This window comes from Juglans regia, chromosome 10, assembly GCF_001411555.2.
Source record: "Juglans regia cultivar Chandler chromosome 10, Walnut 2.0, whole genome shotgun sequence".
Classification (NCBI taxonomy): domain Eukaryota; kingdom Viridiplantae; phylum Streptophyta; class Magnoliopsida; order Fagales; family Juglandaceae; genus Juglans; species Juglans regia.
This window is the reverse complement of record NC_049910.1, coordinates 2,258,630-2,274,294: the sequence shown is the minus strand read 5'-3', so window position 1 is coordinate 2,274,294 and position 15,665 is coordinate 2,258,630. Positions and strand designations below refer to the sequence as shown.

The 15,665-nt window shown below is 35.9% G+C and overlaps 1 protein-coding gene across 2 annotated transcripts; it reads right to left on the bottom strand.

Moving 5' to 3' along the window:
• Positions 1 to 1,369: 1,369 nt before the first annotated feature.
• Positions 1,370 to 14,021, bottom strand: LOC109021653 (glycosyltransferase BC10). Of its 2 annotated transcripts, none has more exons than XM_019004337.2 (12): positions 13,372 to 14,021; positions 12,467 to 12,580; positions 5,644 to 5,744; positions 5,338 to 5,409; positions 5,019 to 5,100; positions 4,804 to 4,884; positions 4,054 to 4,092; positions 3,493 to 3,558; positions 2,768 to 2,917; positions 2,145 to 2,273; positions 1,951 to 2,015; positions 1,370 to 1,648 (listed from the first exon to the last, which is right to left on the bottom strand). In XM_019004337.2, the coding sequence occupies exons 1-11, from the start codon at positions 13,588 to 13,590 to the stop codon at positions 1,965 to 1,967; spliced, it is 1,104 nt and encodes a 367-aa protein (XP_018859882.1). In that variant the 5' UTR covers positions 13,591 to 14,021; the 3' UTR covers positions 1,370 to 1,648; positions 1,951 to 1,964. The 2 variants fall into 2 exon arrangements, with proteins under 2 accessions (XP_018859882.1, XP_018859881.1); XM_019004336.2 differs by lacking the exon at positions 1,370 to 1,648 and having other exon boundaries at positions 1,668 to 2,015; positions 13,372 to 13,724; positions 13,905 to 14,021.
• Positions 14,022 to 15,665: the final 1,644 nt, after the last annotated feature.

Sequence of the window (15,665 nt, the reverse complement as noted above, 5' to 3'; positions counted from 1 at the left end):
TTACAATAGATGCATGCATTCCATAGATAAGTAAGTGAGATTTGCTACACAACCTCCATCACACTCCACACTCCACACATTTTTAAATTTTTTAAATTTTTAATATTTTTTTTAAATTTTTTTTTGAGTTTATTCTTTTTAAATTATTTTAAATTTTTTATTCATTATTTATATAATAAATATTTAATAAAAGAAAAAAATAATAAAAATTAAAAATAATGTGGAGTGTGGAAATTGTATGAATAGTAGGAGGTTGAGTAGATTTTTTATAAGTTAAAATAGCTGGTCGACCGTTTGGGTAGTAAGGTATTTTTATGTACTCTATGAATAGTAATAAAAAAAATTGAATAATAGTAAAAAAAAAATAAAAAAATAAAAAAATAATAAATAATAGTAAATTATTCTGAAAATATTTGAAATATTCTCAATAGTAAAACCAGATATAAAGCTTAAGTAAAGAACAATGAATTTATTTTGTTTTCAGAGTAAGAAGCACCACGACAATCAAATCCAGGCAGAATTCGTTTCCATTTTTTTGTTTTAGTATGTTGTGTCAAACCCTTTCTCAATTTATTTCAAATTAATAAGTGATAAACTCAGTCACTCTCTTAGTTTTTCAACTTTTCATAAAAAATTAAACATATCTCAATAGAGCACTCTCAATGACTTTAGTATTATATAAAAAAATGTAAATTATTTGAAAAATTGTTCTAAAAAAGAGTTATATTCGATTATGTAAAAGGAATTGTAAAATATAATTAGCTTTAATAACTCGTTACATGTAACAAGTATTGTTCATCTTGTAAATTTTTTTTATTATTATTGATATTTCATTTACTCCCTCATTTTCTTTTACTTTGATTTTTATCATGTAAGTAAATTCTTTTTATTGTTCATCATTTAAAACACATATATTTCATTTTCTTCTAAAAAATATATTAGAAATATTTTTAAGCCAATTTTCTCATATTTTTATTTTATTTATTTTATTTGACTTATATATTTTTGTTTTAAGTATATAGGACTGAATTATTTTACATTGCATATAAAAACAAATTGCAAATATAAAAAAATATATGAATATTGTAAATTTATTGGCAGAAATGAAATATTAAAAAAAATAAAAAAAATATTTAAATGATATAAAGAAAAAATAGATAAGCTGATATATGACATATTATAAAAGTCATTATATAAAATAGAAAAAATGAGTTTTGGTATGTATTTTAAAGAATAAGATAAAGAATACATTGAGAGTGCTCCTCCATACATTTAAACACATATTTTAACTTATTTTATACATTCAAATACATTTCAATAAGTTCTACAAAACACTACTATTTACCTATCAATTCAAATCATTTAAAATCATTTCAACACCCCAAACGCAGCATTTCCAATCCTTATATTATCGTATTCGGGTGGGCGCAGTGATACAGGTTTCACAAGATTGACATAGCCCAACTTTAGCATTTGAATAAAGTTCGCCAAAAAACCCATATTAATGTTCATACAACTTTCGGTTTGACCCAATGCATATCAACGACAAAACCCATTGCCAGTTTCGACCTCCCCCGCAACTCAAAATGCAATCCCTATGTTTAGCCATGCGCTTAGCCTTCTTACTTTGGGCAAGGAAATGATGCACCTAAGAGATCGGGATAAGGTCGTTATTGTGCAAGATCTTTCCTATCCGACTGTCTGATGAAGCTGTTGAGAGATTTGAACTAGAAAGTACAATGGTCTTTCCCTTTTCGTTTGATTTATATAGCTAAAAACATATTACACACGCCACATTTAAATGGTTTTGCTCTTCTTTTTTCCTTTATTTATTTATTTTATTTATCATTTGCCTCTACAATTTACAAATCCCTCTATTTTTCGATGCAGATTACATAACTCTATTCATTATGGGTTAAGACTACTGATTTTAGCTACATTAAAACTTACAACGGATATCTACTTCACCATAGATTAGATTTCCTTGTTGCTTCATTGAAAGCTCCCAGCAGAGACTGTTCATGGGAAAACGTCAACCACGTTTGCAAGAAAAAGAATGGAAGTTAAAAACTATCAAGGCAACTGAATCTGATTTATTTGCCAACAATTCATCTTAATAGTGCATATGAAGATATGAAACCTACCATATTAAGAAGCCGGAGTGCAGCAGGCCGAGTGAATTTTCTCGCAAAAAGAAAGCATGGGGATGGTTTCCCCTTGCTACTGCACCACTCTCTTCGGTATTCAGTCTCATAATAGATATTATCTGTGTCCTGTATAAGTCATCAACTTTGTTACTATGCCCCTTCTATATGTTTTTTTTAATAGTCTCTCAAGGTAATATTGAATTTGACTCGTACAGGGAATATAGCAGATATAATGAGATCTAATGTTCCACATAAACTTAATTTCTCATTGATGAAAACAGTAAACAGGCCAGTCTTTTTCTTGTCCCCCTAGCACAGAAGTATGAAGTATAGACACATGATGATTTACATAAAAATTATACTTGCATTCTATAAGGTGAAAAAAACATCTGAAGAGAATTTACTTATTTTTCTCAATCTTGGAGAACCATGGTATTTTCAATCAATTAAGTTTAATATTGGACCACAAAGCCCTTGGTAAAGTAAGTTTTCACAACGACTAAGATTTTCCCTAAGCTGTGCTTATCTAATACAAAACACAGCCTTGAGATAGGTACAAGGAATGAAATCTACTAGAATATGAGACTTATTAAAGGATGGCTTGCAAAGCCAGGGAATACCTTTATAGATTGGATAAGCATGGGAGTAGCATCTGAAAACTTGTAAGTCACTGGATGCCATCCACGACGTTCATGGTCTTTGGAGGATGAGAGATCCCATGAACTGTATGTCAGTGATCTTCGTGTGACTTCTCCTTCAAGGCCTTCTTGCTGAAATTCAATAGATAAAGGAACTGTAAGATGTGTTATCATGTTGACAATCCCTTTTTAGCCCCCCAAACTCCATACTCCATTTTCTTTAAATCGAATTCCCGTGCACTGATAGAAATGGAGTGCAGATAGATGGTTTAAGAACCAGAAAATATTTCATAAAACCTTTAGTGATTGCAGCAGAAGAAACGGACAATAAGAACCACATTATAAGACACAAAGTGGGCCTACTACCACTGGTTCTATTTCAGCGTCTTATCTGATTTTAAATGCCACATTTAATTTTGATCAATTGAAAATACTTGCACATCCAATCATCATGACATAAATATTTATGAAACAAAGTTACATATAAAAAAAATATTTATGAAACAAAGTATCAGCTCAGCATTTGATTCCCTGTTTTAGTTTTATCGAGAACATATTTCTGCGTCTACGTAACAGAGAAACAGAGAGCAAATATATGTCCAAAGTGGTTGCCAACGTCATATTTTATAATCTGAAAGTTCATTAGCCCTCTTAATTTAAATGAGTCTAAAGCAATCAAGATAGGTTAGGCTCAGAATTTATCTTACAGCCAGTAATGTCTGAACATAATGTTCATCTGGTATACAATTATGCTCCTTGGATGCATCAGCAGGCTGCACATGGAAAGAACTACTAAAATTCATCTATTGCAAACAATTAATAGAAGTTACTGATAAAATATATTTGACCTCAATATCAATTTTGAAAATAATTTTTTGGTCAGCATGCTGGCATATAGATTTTATACATTGTATAAATGTATAATTTTTTAAACAATTTTTTCTACATACTTTATTGCTTTGGTTTTCCACTATTGTATTAAACGGGGATGACATTCATGATTTCTTGTCCTTAGTTCATCGCTCTTAGAATGTATTTAGGTGTTCTTTTGTATACTTCCTGTGTACTTGGTACATGCCTATTCATTCATATCAATAAAGTTTATCTCTTACTTATAAAAAAAATATATAGATTTTATACATTGTAATATTTAGGTACCAAATTGCTTCTTTTGGAAAGCAGGCAAAGTCCATTATACAGTCTTGGAAAAATGAGTCAATCACCAAATGATGTTGGAAAAGATAACTGCTAAAATAAAAATAACTTACAAGAGGCCGATCCCGCCAAAACTCAGGTAGTGACCTTCTCTGCATTATTGATAAAAAAAAATAAAAAGGAACATGTAAAACTACAAAACGTTGATAAAGGAAAAATCTTTTTTAAGGTTTAAATTTACTGACCAAAAAAATAAATAAAAATTTTAAATTTATAATATCCAAAGCTATCTAGGAAAGGAACTGGAAGAGCCACATAATAGCGCCCCTCTCCCTCAAACAGTTTCAGTTTACTTGCATAATATGAACAACATAGATCTGCCTGCCATCCATACCTAGAAATACTGAAGTTTTCCTTTGTCCAGATCTGGCTGGTAATATGATGGACAAAGGAAAGCTTAAAAATATAGAACTTCATAACATAGTGGAAAAAACTTCATATTTTTGTGTCTCAAACAGTAAAAGCTAAAAAGAGTACACAGCCATATACCTCGTACACTAAGGGAAACTAAATCAATAGCCACATAGTTTTCATTGAGGGCAGGTCTTCCCAGTAAACAGCATGTCCAAATACCAATGTAGTTGATTTAACATAACCTCATTTTAAAAAAGGAAATATGTACATTATGCCATTTTTTCAGATTATAAAGAGTCACCATCTTTTGACAATACCAATAGTAAGATGACAGTTTATGATAAAGTCATGAAGTTGTGTAAGCTTACACAAGCTCCAATTTATTAAGCTTATAAGGCAACTCTCCTCACATTTACGTAGTTACAAATGATAGTAAGAAGATAACTTGCCTTGCAATGCTGTTGAAACATGGGAAACACAGTATTGTCCTCCACAACAACCTCTGCATGCTTTCTAGTCAGAACAACCCACTGCAAGAGGACAAAGCAAAGACAGAAGTGAGACAAGACAGCTTATCTCCTTGAAAATTTCAAGCAATATATTTGATTCTGTTTCTAGCTTTTTATTGAATTTCAAGAAGCAATATTCCATAAACTGATCTTACCTGAGATCCTTTCCTCCAGTTAAGAACTGGAATAACGGGATCCATTTTTGGATTATAGCGGCCCTCTTTTGTATCAGCAAAACTGCTTCCAGCATTTAATTGTCAGAAATATATTAGCAACTATGGTCAATGCAGAATTTTCAAAGATTTGAGAATGAATTTAAGCATAATTTGTAAGAAGCTTGGATCACCCTTCATAGAAGCTTTGGCGAATGACACGCCCAAACCCAAAATATAAGAGGAGATGGAATTCATTATCTGTATGCATGTGGATAAACATAGAGATAGATATATCTGTTTAAAGGACTAGACCGCTCACCTGTCTACAAAACTACTTGGTGTGGACATGATATAGTCATATGTGTAGCTGAAGTTGTATAGAGGTATGCAGCTGAGATGAGATCAACTGAGCTGCTGTTAGATGGAAAAAGCACAACCATAGCCATCTACTACTTTAAAATAACTAACAAAAGATTTTGGTCCATTAACTGAACCAACATCTATTAACCAATTAAACATGCAAACATAATGAAAAATCTTAATAATCTGTTCGATGCAACTCAAATATGAAAATATGCACAGTAAATAGTAAATACTACAAACCAATATTGTGATCAATCATCACCTGTCTGAGAGAAACAGAAAGCGATCATTGAAAGGATCCTCAAGTGCATGCTTAAGTAATATACGCTCTGCCACAATCATGCTGGACTCACCCCAATCTACCTGGTGAATAACAACATGACTGAATAGTATCACACTTAAAAAAGATTTTTTTTTTTTTTTTTGATATGTAAGAGATAAATTTTATTAATGAAAAAGGCCAAAGCCATGTACACAGGTAGTATACCACAGAACTCCTAAAAAATACATTCTAAGAGCGATGAACTAAAGACAAGAAGTCATGAATGTTGTCCCCAACTAAAACAATAGCAGAAAACCAAAGCAATAAAGTATTAAAAAAGAAATTCTTCAGCTCCACCACTGTACATTCCTTGTCTTCAAAACATCGCGCATTCCTTTCCATCCAAGTGCACCACATGATACACAGCGGAATCATCTTCCATACTGCTGCCACTTGACGACAACCCTGCAAATTCCTCCAACAGCCCATCAATTCAACCACCCTCGAAGGCATTACCCAAGCGACATCAACCCTCCGAAAGATCTCATCCCACAACACCCTTGTTACCTCACAATGTAGTAAGAGATGATCAACCGATTCTCCATTCTTTTTGCACATGTAACACCAATCCATCACCACACATCCTCTTTTCCTCAAGTTGTCGATAGTCAAGATCTTCCCTAATGCGGCGTTCTAAACAAAGAAAGCAACTTTGGAAGGCACACGAGATCTCCAGATGTTCTTCCAAGGGAATGGAGTAAGGTCATACGTGATCAAAAGGTTGTAATACGCCTTAACAGTACATAACTTATGATCCTTAGGCCTCCACTTCATACTATCATGTTGAACCCTAGAAGTTCCCGAGGAATGTAATAAGCTGAAAATTTCAGTAACCATGTCTAATTCCCAATCATGAAAATCCCTATAAAATATAATGTTCCACTGATGTGAACCATGAGAAAATAACTGCACATCAGCCACTGCAACCTCCCTATTAGCTGCAATACGATATAAAGCCGGAAAAACCATTTCCAAAGTCTGATCTCCACACCACACATCCTGCCAAAAACGGATTCGGTTACCCTCACCGACTTCAAAGCGAATATGTTGTTTAAAAACATTTCCACCCCTTCCTTATATACTTCCATACCCCCCCTCACTTCGTTTGAAATCCACCCACCCCATGCAACACCATATCTTGCGTCTACAGTTTCCTTCCACAATGCTCCCCCCTCCCTATGATATCTCCAAAGCCATTTCCCTAATAGTGCTTTATTAAAGGTTCGCAAGTTGCAAACACCCAAACCACCATGCACAATTGGGGCACAAACCGTCTTCCAACTAACTAGGTGGAATTTCTTCTCCTCCCCTAATCCTCCCCATAAGAATGCCCTAAAGATTTTCTCAATCTTATTTGCCACCCCTGCAGGCATAGGAAAAAGAGATAAAAAATATGTAGGTATGTTAGAAAGTGTGCTCTTAATAAGAGTAAGACGCCCTCCTTTTGATAAATACACCATTTTCCAACCCGCCAGCCTTTTTTCTATCTTTTCCACCACCCCATCCCAAATAGCTCTATTCTTAAACGATGCTCCTAGCGGAAGGCCCAAATATTTCATAGGAAAAGAGGACACCTTGCAATCCAAAAGACTGGCAAGACTACTTATATTATGAACCTCCCCCACCGGTACCATCTCAGATTTGCTAAGGTTCACCTTAAGCCCTGACACTGCTTCGAAGCAAAGTAGCAATGCTCTTAGAGTTTGAACTTGACTTCTTTCCGCTTCACAAAATACTAGAGTGTCATCTGCAAAAAGAAGATGTGAGATAATAAAAGGGCCACCGAAGCCATTTCCCACCTTAAAACCAGATAAAAATCCCCCATCAACAGTCGCCTGTACCATCCTACTCAACGCCTCCATAACGATGACAAATAATAGAGGGGATAACGGATCTCCCTGTCTCAAACCCCTCGAGCTATCAAAAAAACCAGCATCAGCGCCATTAACTAAAACTGAGAATCGGGCAGTTGAAATACAGTACCTCATCCATGAAATCCACCTATTTCCAAATCCACACCTCTCAAGCAGGTATAAGAGAAAATCTCAATTCACATGATCATAAGCCTTCTCCATATCCAGCTTGCATAGAATACCTGAACTTCCCTCTTGCAATCTAGCATCTAGGCTCTCATTTGCTATGAGCACCGAATCAAGAATATGTCTACCACGAATAAAAGCATTCTGTGGCTTGGATATAATATTTTCCAGCACTGGACTAAGCCGATTAGCAAGCACCTTTGAAATAATCTTGTAAACACTACTAACCAAACTTATTGGACGAAAGTCCTCAATGAGAGAAGCCCCGTGTTTCTTAGGAATGAGGGCAATAAAGGTCGCATTAAGAGATTTTTCAAACTTCTGATAAGTATGGAATTCACTGAATACCTGCATAACATCCCCTTTCACAACATCCCAACAAGTTTGGAAGAAACCCATTGAGAAACCATCCGGTTCTGGTGCTTTATCCTTAGCCATACCAGTGATGACTTTGAAGATCTCTTCATCATCAAACGGTCTCTCCATAACACTCACATATTGCGGATCAAAAGTCTCAAAATGCAAAGCATCGAGCTTCGGCCTCCAATTTGCCGTTTCGGTAAGTAAATTCTCATAATACTGTACAATATGATTTTCTAATTCTGAGGAAGATGATAACACCTGAGTACCAGAAGTAAGCGCCTCAATGTTATTGTTTTGGCGATGTGAATTAGCCACTTTGTGAAAGAACTTTGTACACCTATCACCTTCTTTCAACCAAAGAGCCCTAGATTTTTGACTCCATGATATCTCTTCTGACAATAAAACCCTCTCCAACTCTGCCACCACCATGCCCTTCCTCACTAATACCTCCTCCGATGCATCTCCCGATAATTCTCTACCCTCTAACTCCTGCAATTCCTCCAACAAAGAAGACTTCTGATTGTCTGTGTGCCCAAAAACTTCCAAATTCCATTTTTTCAGATCTTGTTTTAGAGCCTTAAGCTTGGCTGCTAAAATGAAACTTGGCGTGCCACTAAACTGATACGATATCCACCAAGCACGCACCATGTCTACAAACCCATTCGATGTTAGCCACATGTTCTCAAACTTGAAATACCGTCGACCCCTATATATGCCCCCACAATCAAGAATAATGGGAAAATGGTCTGAACTGACTCGGGCTAATCTTTTTTGACTTACTTCTGGATAGTGAGCTTCCCATGACGGAGAGACAAGGAATCTATCCAACTTCGACCAAGCCCAGCCGTTAGACCATGTGTATTCCCCCCCACCAAGGGCAGGTCCATAAGATCCAGATCAAAAATGAACTCAGAAAATTCCTCCATGGCCCTGGAATGTTGACAATGCCCTGAACGTTCACTAGGAAAACGGGTAATGTTGAAATCACCTCCCATACACCACGGCACATCCCATAATGAGTGTATACCCGCCAATTCCTCCCACAATCTTCGCCTATCACAGTCCCTGTTTGGACCATAACACCCTACAAAAGCCCATTCCCATCCATCGCACACATTTTTGAATAAAGTCGAAACAGAGAACTCGCCAACACACTCCTCAATCGCCTCAACCACTATTTTATCCCACATTAATAGAACACCACCTGAGGCTCCCAGTGATGCCAAATAAGACCAACCCACGTGCGAACATCCCCATAAACTATGCACAATATTTCTATCTATTAAACTCAGCTTTGTTTCTTGTAGGCATACCACATCACCCTTCCACATTCTCAACAAAGTTTTGATACGAAGACGTTTATTACTATCATTAAGTCCCCGTATGTTCCAAGATAAAATCTTGGGCTTCATAAGAAACTTAACTTGTCCCTCCCTTTCGTTCTATCCCTTCCACTACTTCCTTCATTCACGTTATAATTGATGGAACACGTTAAACGTTTGAGTTCCCTATCCTGTTTTGTGGCGGATTTCGAACGGCTAGCTTCAATAGCCACAACCAGCGCCATAAATTGCTCTTCAAAGCCTCCAAAAGAAACCCCAAAAATATCTTGAAGCTCCTCTACCTTCTTAAAAATCCAATTAGACGAGCAACTCCCATGATTACTAGGAGGAAGAGTACAAAGTGGAGTAGCTGCCCCCTCCTCACCTACATTGTCCTTTGGAAGCAAAGACAGTTCCGAACCCCCCTCATTTCCAGAGAAAAAGTCTTCCCCTGCCTCTACCGGATCCTCCATACTCGAAGACCCAAAACCTTGCGAAACAACCTGCACCGGCACAGCATCTTGATCTACTACCTCCACACAAGGCTCAATCTGTACACTCCCTAGCCCCACATCAAGCGACAGTGAGTGTTCCGAGCTCCCCACCACTACCGGATCCTCCATACTCGCACAACCAAAAACAAGCGAGACAACCTGCACCTGCACAGCAACTGGAGCTACTACCTCCACACACGGCACCATCTGTTCACTCCCCCACCCCACTTCAAGAGCCAGCGAGGAATCGACCTCACACGGATGAGGAACCACGTCAATCGCGATCTCTCCATCCTCCAACCCCACCCTTTGAAACATCACAACCGGCACACCATGGAGGTCGACGGTGGCTGGCGAACTTTTCTGTGCCAGTGATGACGCCGACGCATTGTGTATCGGCTCCCCCGGAGCCTATTTCGGATCCTGGCCCGATATCTCGGTGGTCCGAGATACCTTCCTCCAAGCCTTGTTGAGACCATCGGCCCTGCCCAAACTTGGGCCCCCTGAACCCGAGATATACAGCCCATGCTTGTGACCCGTTACCCGACCCAATTCAGACTTCATCTCTCCCTTTCCTTTGAAGCAGCGTTTCAAATAACCGATTTCTTCTAACACTGCACCCACCTTTTCCTCTAGACCAACCAGCATCCTCAAAATGGTTTCCTCATTCAACCCCACCAGCCCACTGCCATCTTCCTCATATCTCTGTAATACCTCTGCGATAGACGCGTCTGACACCCCAGCACTAACGGCACGAGGCACTGCCTTCAGCACCTCACTGTACGTTCTTCCACCTCCTGCCTTCAACGATGGAACAACACCACCATTACCTGCTTGAACAACAGAAAATACTCTGGTTCTTTTACCCGATATAGAGGATGCATGGAGTTCCATTAAAGTATCACCAAAATATTTCCATCCCTCCCCCTTCCTCCCTTCCGGCACAACAATCAACCCTCTCATCTTATCACGACCAAACTCTGATAGAGAAATGAAGTTTCCATTGTAATTATGTCCCTTTCTCACCATCAGCACTGAGTCTCCTTTTCTACGAGTTCTCAAGAACTCATGAACACCCCTAGACACTGCACATTCCCTCACCATAGAACCCAACCACCCCATAGCTTCATTATCTAAAGCTATGTATTTCACAAAACGATGACTACTTTCTATGATTTTCCACCACCTATCATTCTCCTTCCTGAACTCAAACAACTTCTGGTCAATACATAACTCATTGTATCGCCCGATCTATAGCAACCCACAACTATAACCCAATGCTACAATGATACGTTAATCTTCAGAAAGGAGCAAAAGCCATTGACAAATCACCACCAACATCAGAGGAAAAATCCGAAAGAGAAAACAGAAAGTTGAAGCCAAACATTAATAATAGAGCTTTACTTGAGAAATGGCTCTGGAGATTTCAAATGGAGAGTAAAGCCCTTTGGAAAAATGTGATAGAAGTGAAATATGGAAGTTTGAGGGGAGGTTGGTGTACTAAAGAAGCTAGTGGAGCTTATAGGGTTAGTTTGTGGAAATTTATTAGAAAAGGATGGGATTCCTTCTCCAATAATTTCAGATTGAAGGTGGGAGATGGAAAGATGATTCTCTTTTTAAAGATTTATATTTGATCAAATTTCATAATGAACCAAACCAAGATGATGCATAAAGCATATTATTTAAATTCACGTCTAATCTATGCTATAACCAATAGTAATTTTAGTGCAATGTGCATTTTATAAGAAATTAATCATTATATGAATGAGCCATTGCAAACTTTCTTCCAAATTAAATAAAAACGTATTGTTTTAACACCTAATCTTGCTTAACTTCTTGTTTGAGCAATGTCTAACAAACACAAAACATGGATTCAAACCTTAACCTCTACAGCATGTGAGATGCAAGACTCAAACTAGTGAGGTCCCTCACCAGAAAGTATAGCTGTCATCTTTGGGACCAGATAAGTAGGCAGCTCCACATATACACACAAAAACATACTTCTTAAATCCATCTTTTGAAATGCATAGACATCGCAGCAACAGCCAAGTGAGCCACCACACTTAACGTAAAGAGTTACAGAAAGCATTTAGTGTAGTCACACCTAGGGTACAGGATAAAACATTAACGTGCCATCATTCACAAGTGCATTTTATATATGGAGATCCCTATACTGTAGTCATCATCTCCAATACATGATGATATGCACAGAAGGGTGCACATGTGCTTACACTTGCGATCAAAATTGGAGTCAAAGCGGCCTAAGAAAACAATAACATTCAGTTGGGGCACAAACAAGTGGATGCTGTTAACTTAACAATCAGTAATGAAAGACATAGTAGTTTAAACACTTGTGGAATTCCTCAAGGAAATGTTGTGGCTTTGAGCTCTTGCAGAAACCTTTTGTCTCCCTAAAAATTTATCTTTTAATGTGCTGACTACATGACAAAACACAGGTTATTCAAGTAATGGCCTTGCAATGCTCTGGAAAAAAAAAATTCGGCTTGTAGTTTCTATTTTAAGATTCCATGGGAAGAATGAGCACCTGTATACTGTCATTAACTTGACGATTAAAAAAATAGGCAGATCTTGTTGTTGCCTTGTTGAACAGAAACCCGGGCCTGGAGTGAACATAAATCGAAAACTTGTTCTCACCTCCCTGCACAACAAGATAATTCCTTCTTTAATACACGTGCAGATATAACTCATATTTACACGCACGAGCTTCTATACAATTATTCATATAAAAAACATATAATTGGTTATACCCAAAAAAAACATACAAGTAATAAAGTAGCAGCTAAATTGGTCCTGTATAAACTAATGCCACATGAAGCGAAGTGGAAATCATATCTTCAAAGCAGTTCTCAGATTGCTGCAATTTGGAAGATGGTTCCGATATGTCTATGGTGGTGTCTTTGGTGGGAAAGGAACGAGCAAAACTTTGAAGATCGTGAGCGGTCATTGGATGAACTTAGAACTTTCTTTTTGAACACCTTGTTCTAATGGTTGATTGTAATTGATTTTAATAGCATGATCATTCATTAATTTCTTGTATAACTAGAACATCACTTCTAGGCGTTGCTCTTGTATATGACCCGTTTTTATTTACGGATGAAAAAAAAAGTGGGGAAGAAAACGCCATGAATTCTTCTTAATTGTTTTTTTCTCTAGTAATTCTCCTTGCGATTCTAGTGCTATATTTCCAATGAAATTCGCACCTATTACGCCGTTAAAAAATAATAATAATAAATGCAGCCGTGCAACATCAACGGCGACTGCCACAAGAAAACGTCGTAGTATATGACAATTATGGGCCTTATAGCGGCGTTTAATAAAAAAAGACCACCATAAAAGTAAACCAATGCCACACGAACCAGAATGGAAATCATACTAATACAACAGTTACTATTAGTGCTAATGACTAGAGGAAATCCATTTAAACAATACCTGAAAGAATGCATCCCAAACCAAGTCCAACGGAAGCCGATTCCGGGCGATGAACATGAATGCTATCTTCGGCACCGGCATCTGCATCATGATCCGACTGTACTGACTCTGCATCAACAACATCAAAGTTACGAAACAAAACCCTAGCAATATCGCCGCGAAAAGCTTCCTCCTCCATTTATAATTATGAGATTTCTGCTGGGGAACTTTTCGCTTCATTTAGCTGCTGCTTTCACTTGGTTTAGGGCTTGGAGAAACTCCTCTAATCATCTTCTTTCAGTTCAAGATCCATAGTTGGAGACGAAAAACGAAATTCGAAGATTCAAGCCGTGGGAATTAGGATTCCGTGAAAACTGCGTGAAGAGAGAGAGGAAACGACAAAGCATGTGAAGCTTTCTGATTGAGTGAGAGGAGGGGAAAACAAAAGGTGATCGAGAATCTCGTGGAGCTTGATTTAGGAGAGAATGTGAATGGAAATGAATGAGACTTGGAGATAGCACTGTGAAGACTGCAAGAGTTAAAGTGAAGCTTACTGAACGACTTCGCTTGCCAAGCGAGATTCCTTCTTCTCTCTTTCTTCCTTTTTTTCTCTTCAGTTAGGTGTCGAGAGCAGTCTGTTGTGTTTGGATAGTTGCGTGAAGAACTATGAAATCACTGAACTATGGTGCTAACTTTTTCTTATAATTTGACGAGTGCTGCCCTTCAAATACATTTTATAAAAATAAATTTATAAATTAATATACATGATACGTTACATGCATGTTTGATATTGTAGTAAAAAATATAATTTATAATTTATAATTTTAGGATCAACAATTTATAATTTAAGCAATAAATTTTATTATTAAAAATTTATTTATTATTTGACAACTATATATTTAAAACACTTTTAAACATATTACGTTTATTTATAAACAAATTAAAAAATATTTGATGAGGCAAAAATGACGATTATTTAAATTTTTAAAAATTACGACCATATCCTTAAAAATCAAAGTTGTACGAATATTTTCATCCATTAACAATTTTTTTTTTAATTTGAATTATATTCCGTATTATTTGAAAAAATACATTTGAGAAAATTATGTTTTTCTTCAAGCGTACTTTTTAATTTATTTAAGATTAAAATATTTTAATATGTAATACCTAAATAATCTACTTTTTTATTAAATAGTTTTTAAAACTATTTAAATACTTTTTAATACACCTACTGCAACTCCAAATAGTCTTATATTTTACGATAAAAGTATAGAATTTGTTTTGGCTAAAATGTTTTCATGATTTTAGAATATATAAAAATGAGAATGGTCACATTTTATAAATAGATTTTATAAAAATAAATTTATAAATTTATAATTTAATATCACATGACATATTATAAAAATTTATATCATTTAAAATACACTTGACAATCACTTCTTAATATATATACACGCACACAAATACATAGAAATATAAAAATGAAAAAATGTCTTATTTTTATTGGAATGGTGAGGGACGGTGAGAGACATGGAAGAACCACCAATAAAGATTGTTAACTTCAACAATGATTAGCTTTGTTGGGACTCATCACCATAAGCAATTCCATTAGTTAAGCATATGTGGTATTTTAAAATGCAAGCAATTCACCTACTGATAATATTTGACTAAGGAAGCTGAGGCACGTGTTATGAAATGGACAACGAGTCAACGACCAGAACTATGTTCCGTCCAACGTCGCCATCCGAATATTTATTGTTTTTTAAATAATATTATTTGCAGTCTGGATTGAATATATAAGTGTAATAAATTTATTTTTTTAATTATAAATAAGTTAGTGTCCTGTCAGAAAGAGAAATTGCGTAATTTTTGGTACTTGGTTTTTCTAGTTTTTATTTTGCGGAATAAGCCTAATTGTTTTAGGATTCGTTTGTAAGCTAAATTCATTTTAATTTATTATTATAATTTTTTAAATTTTAATATAAAATATAATAAATAATTTAATTTTTTAAAATTTTAAAATTTTTAAATAATAATAACAATAAATAATAATATTCTAACAATATTACACTTATTACTTTCTCCTACGTGAATTTTCAGATGAGATCGTGGGCTTGTCCATAGACCAAACTGGGCACCCAATTGTAGAGTCAGCTCATATGGTAATTATATCTGCGTTTATTTATTTATTTATTTTTTGGAGGAAATGAAGTGCAACGTTGAATCAACTTGAATCTTGCTTTGAAGGCTCTTTTGGTGTTAGTTGTGGGTTTTTCATGGGCTTTTCTTGCTTTGCGACTGTCTTTATTTACGTT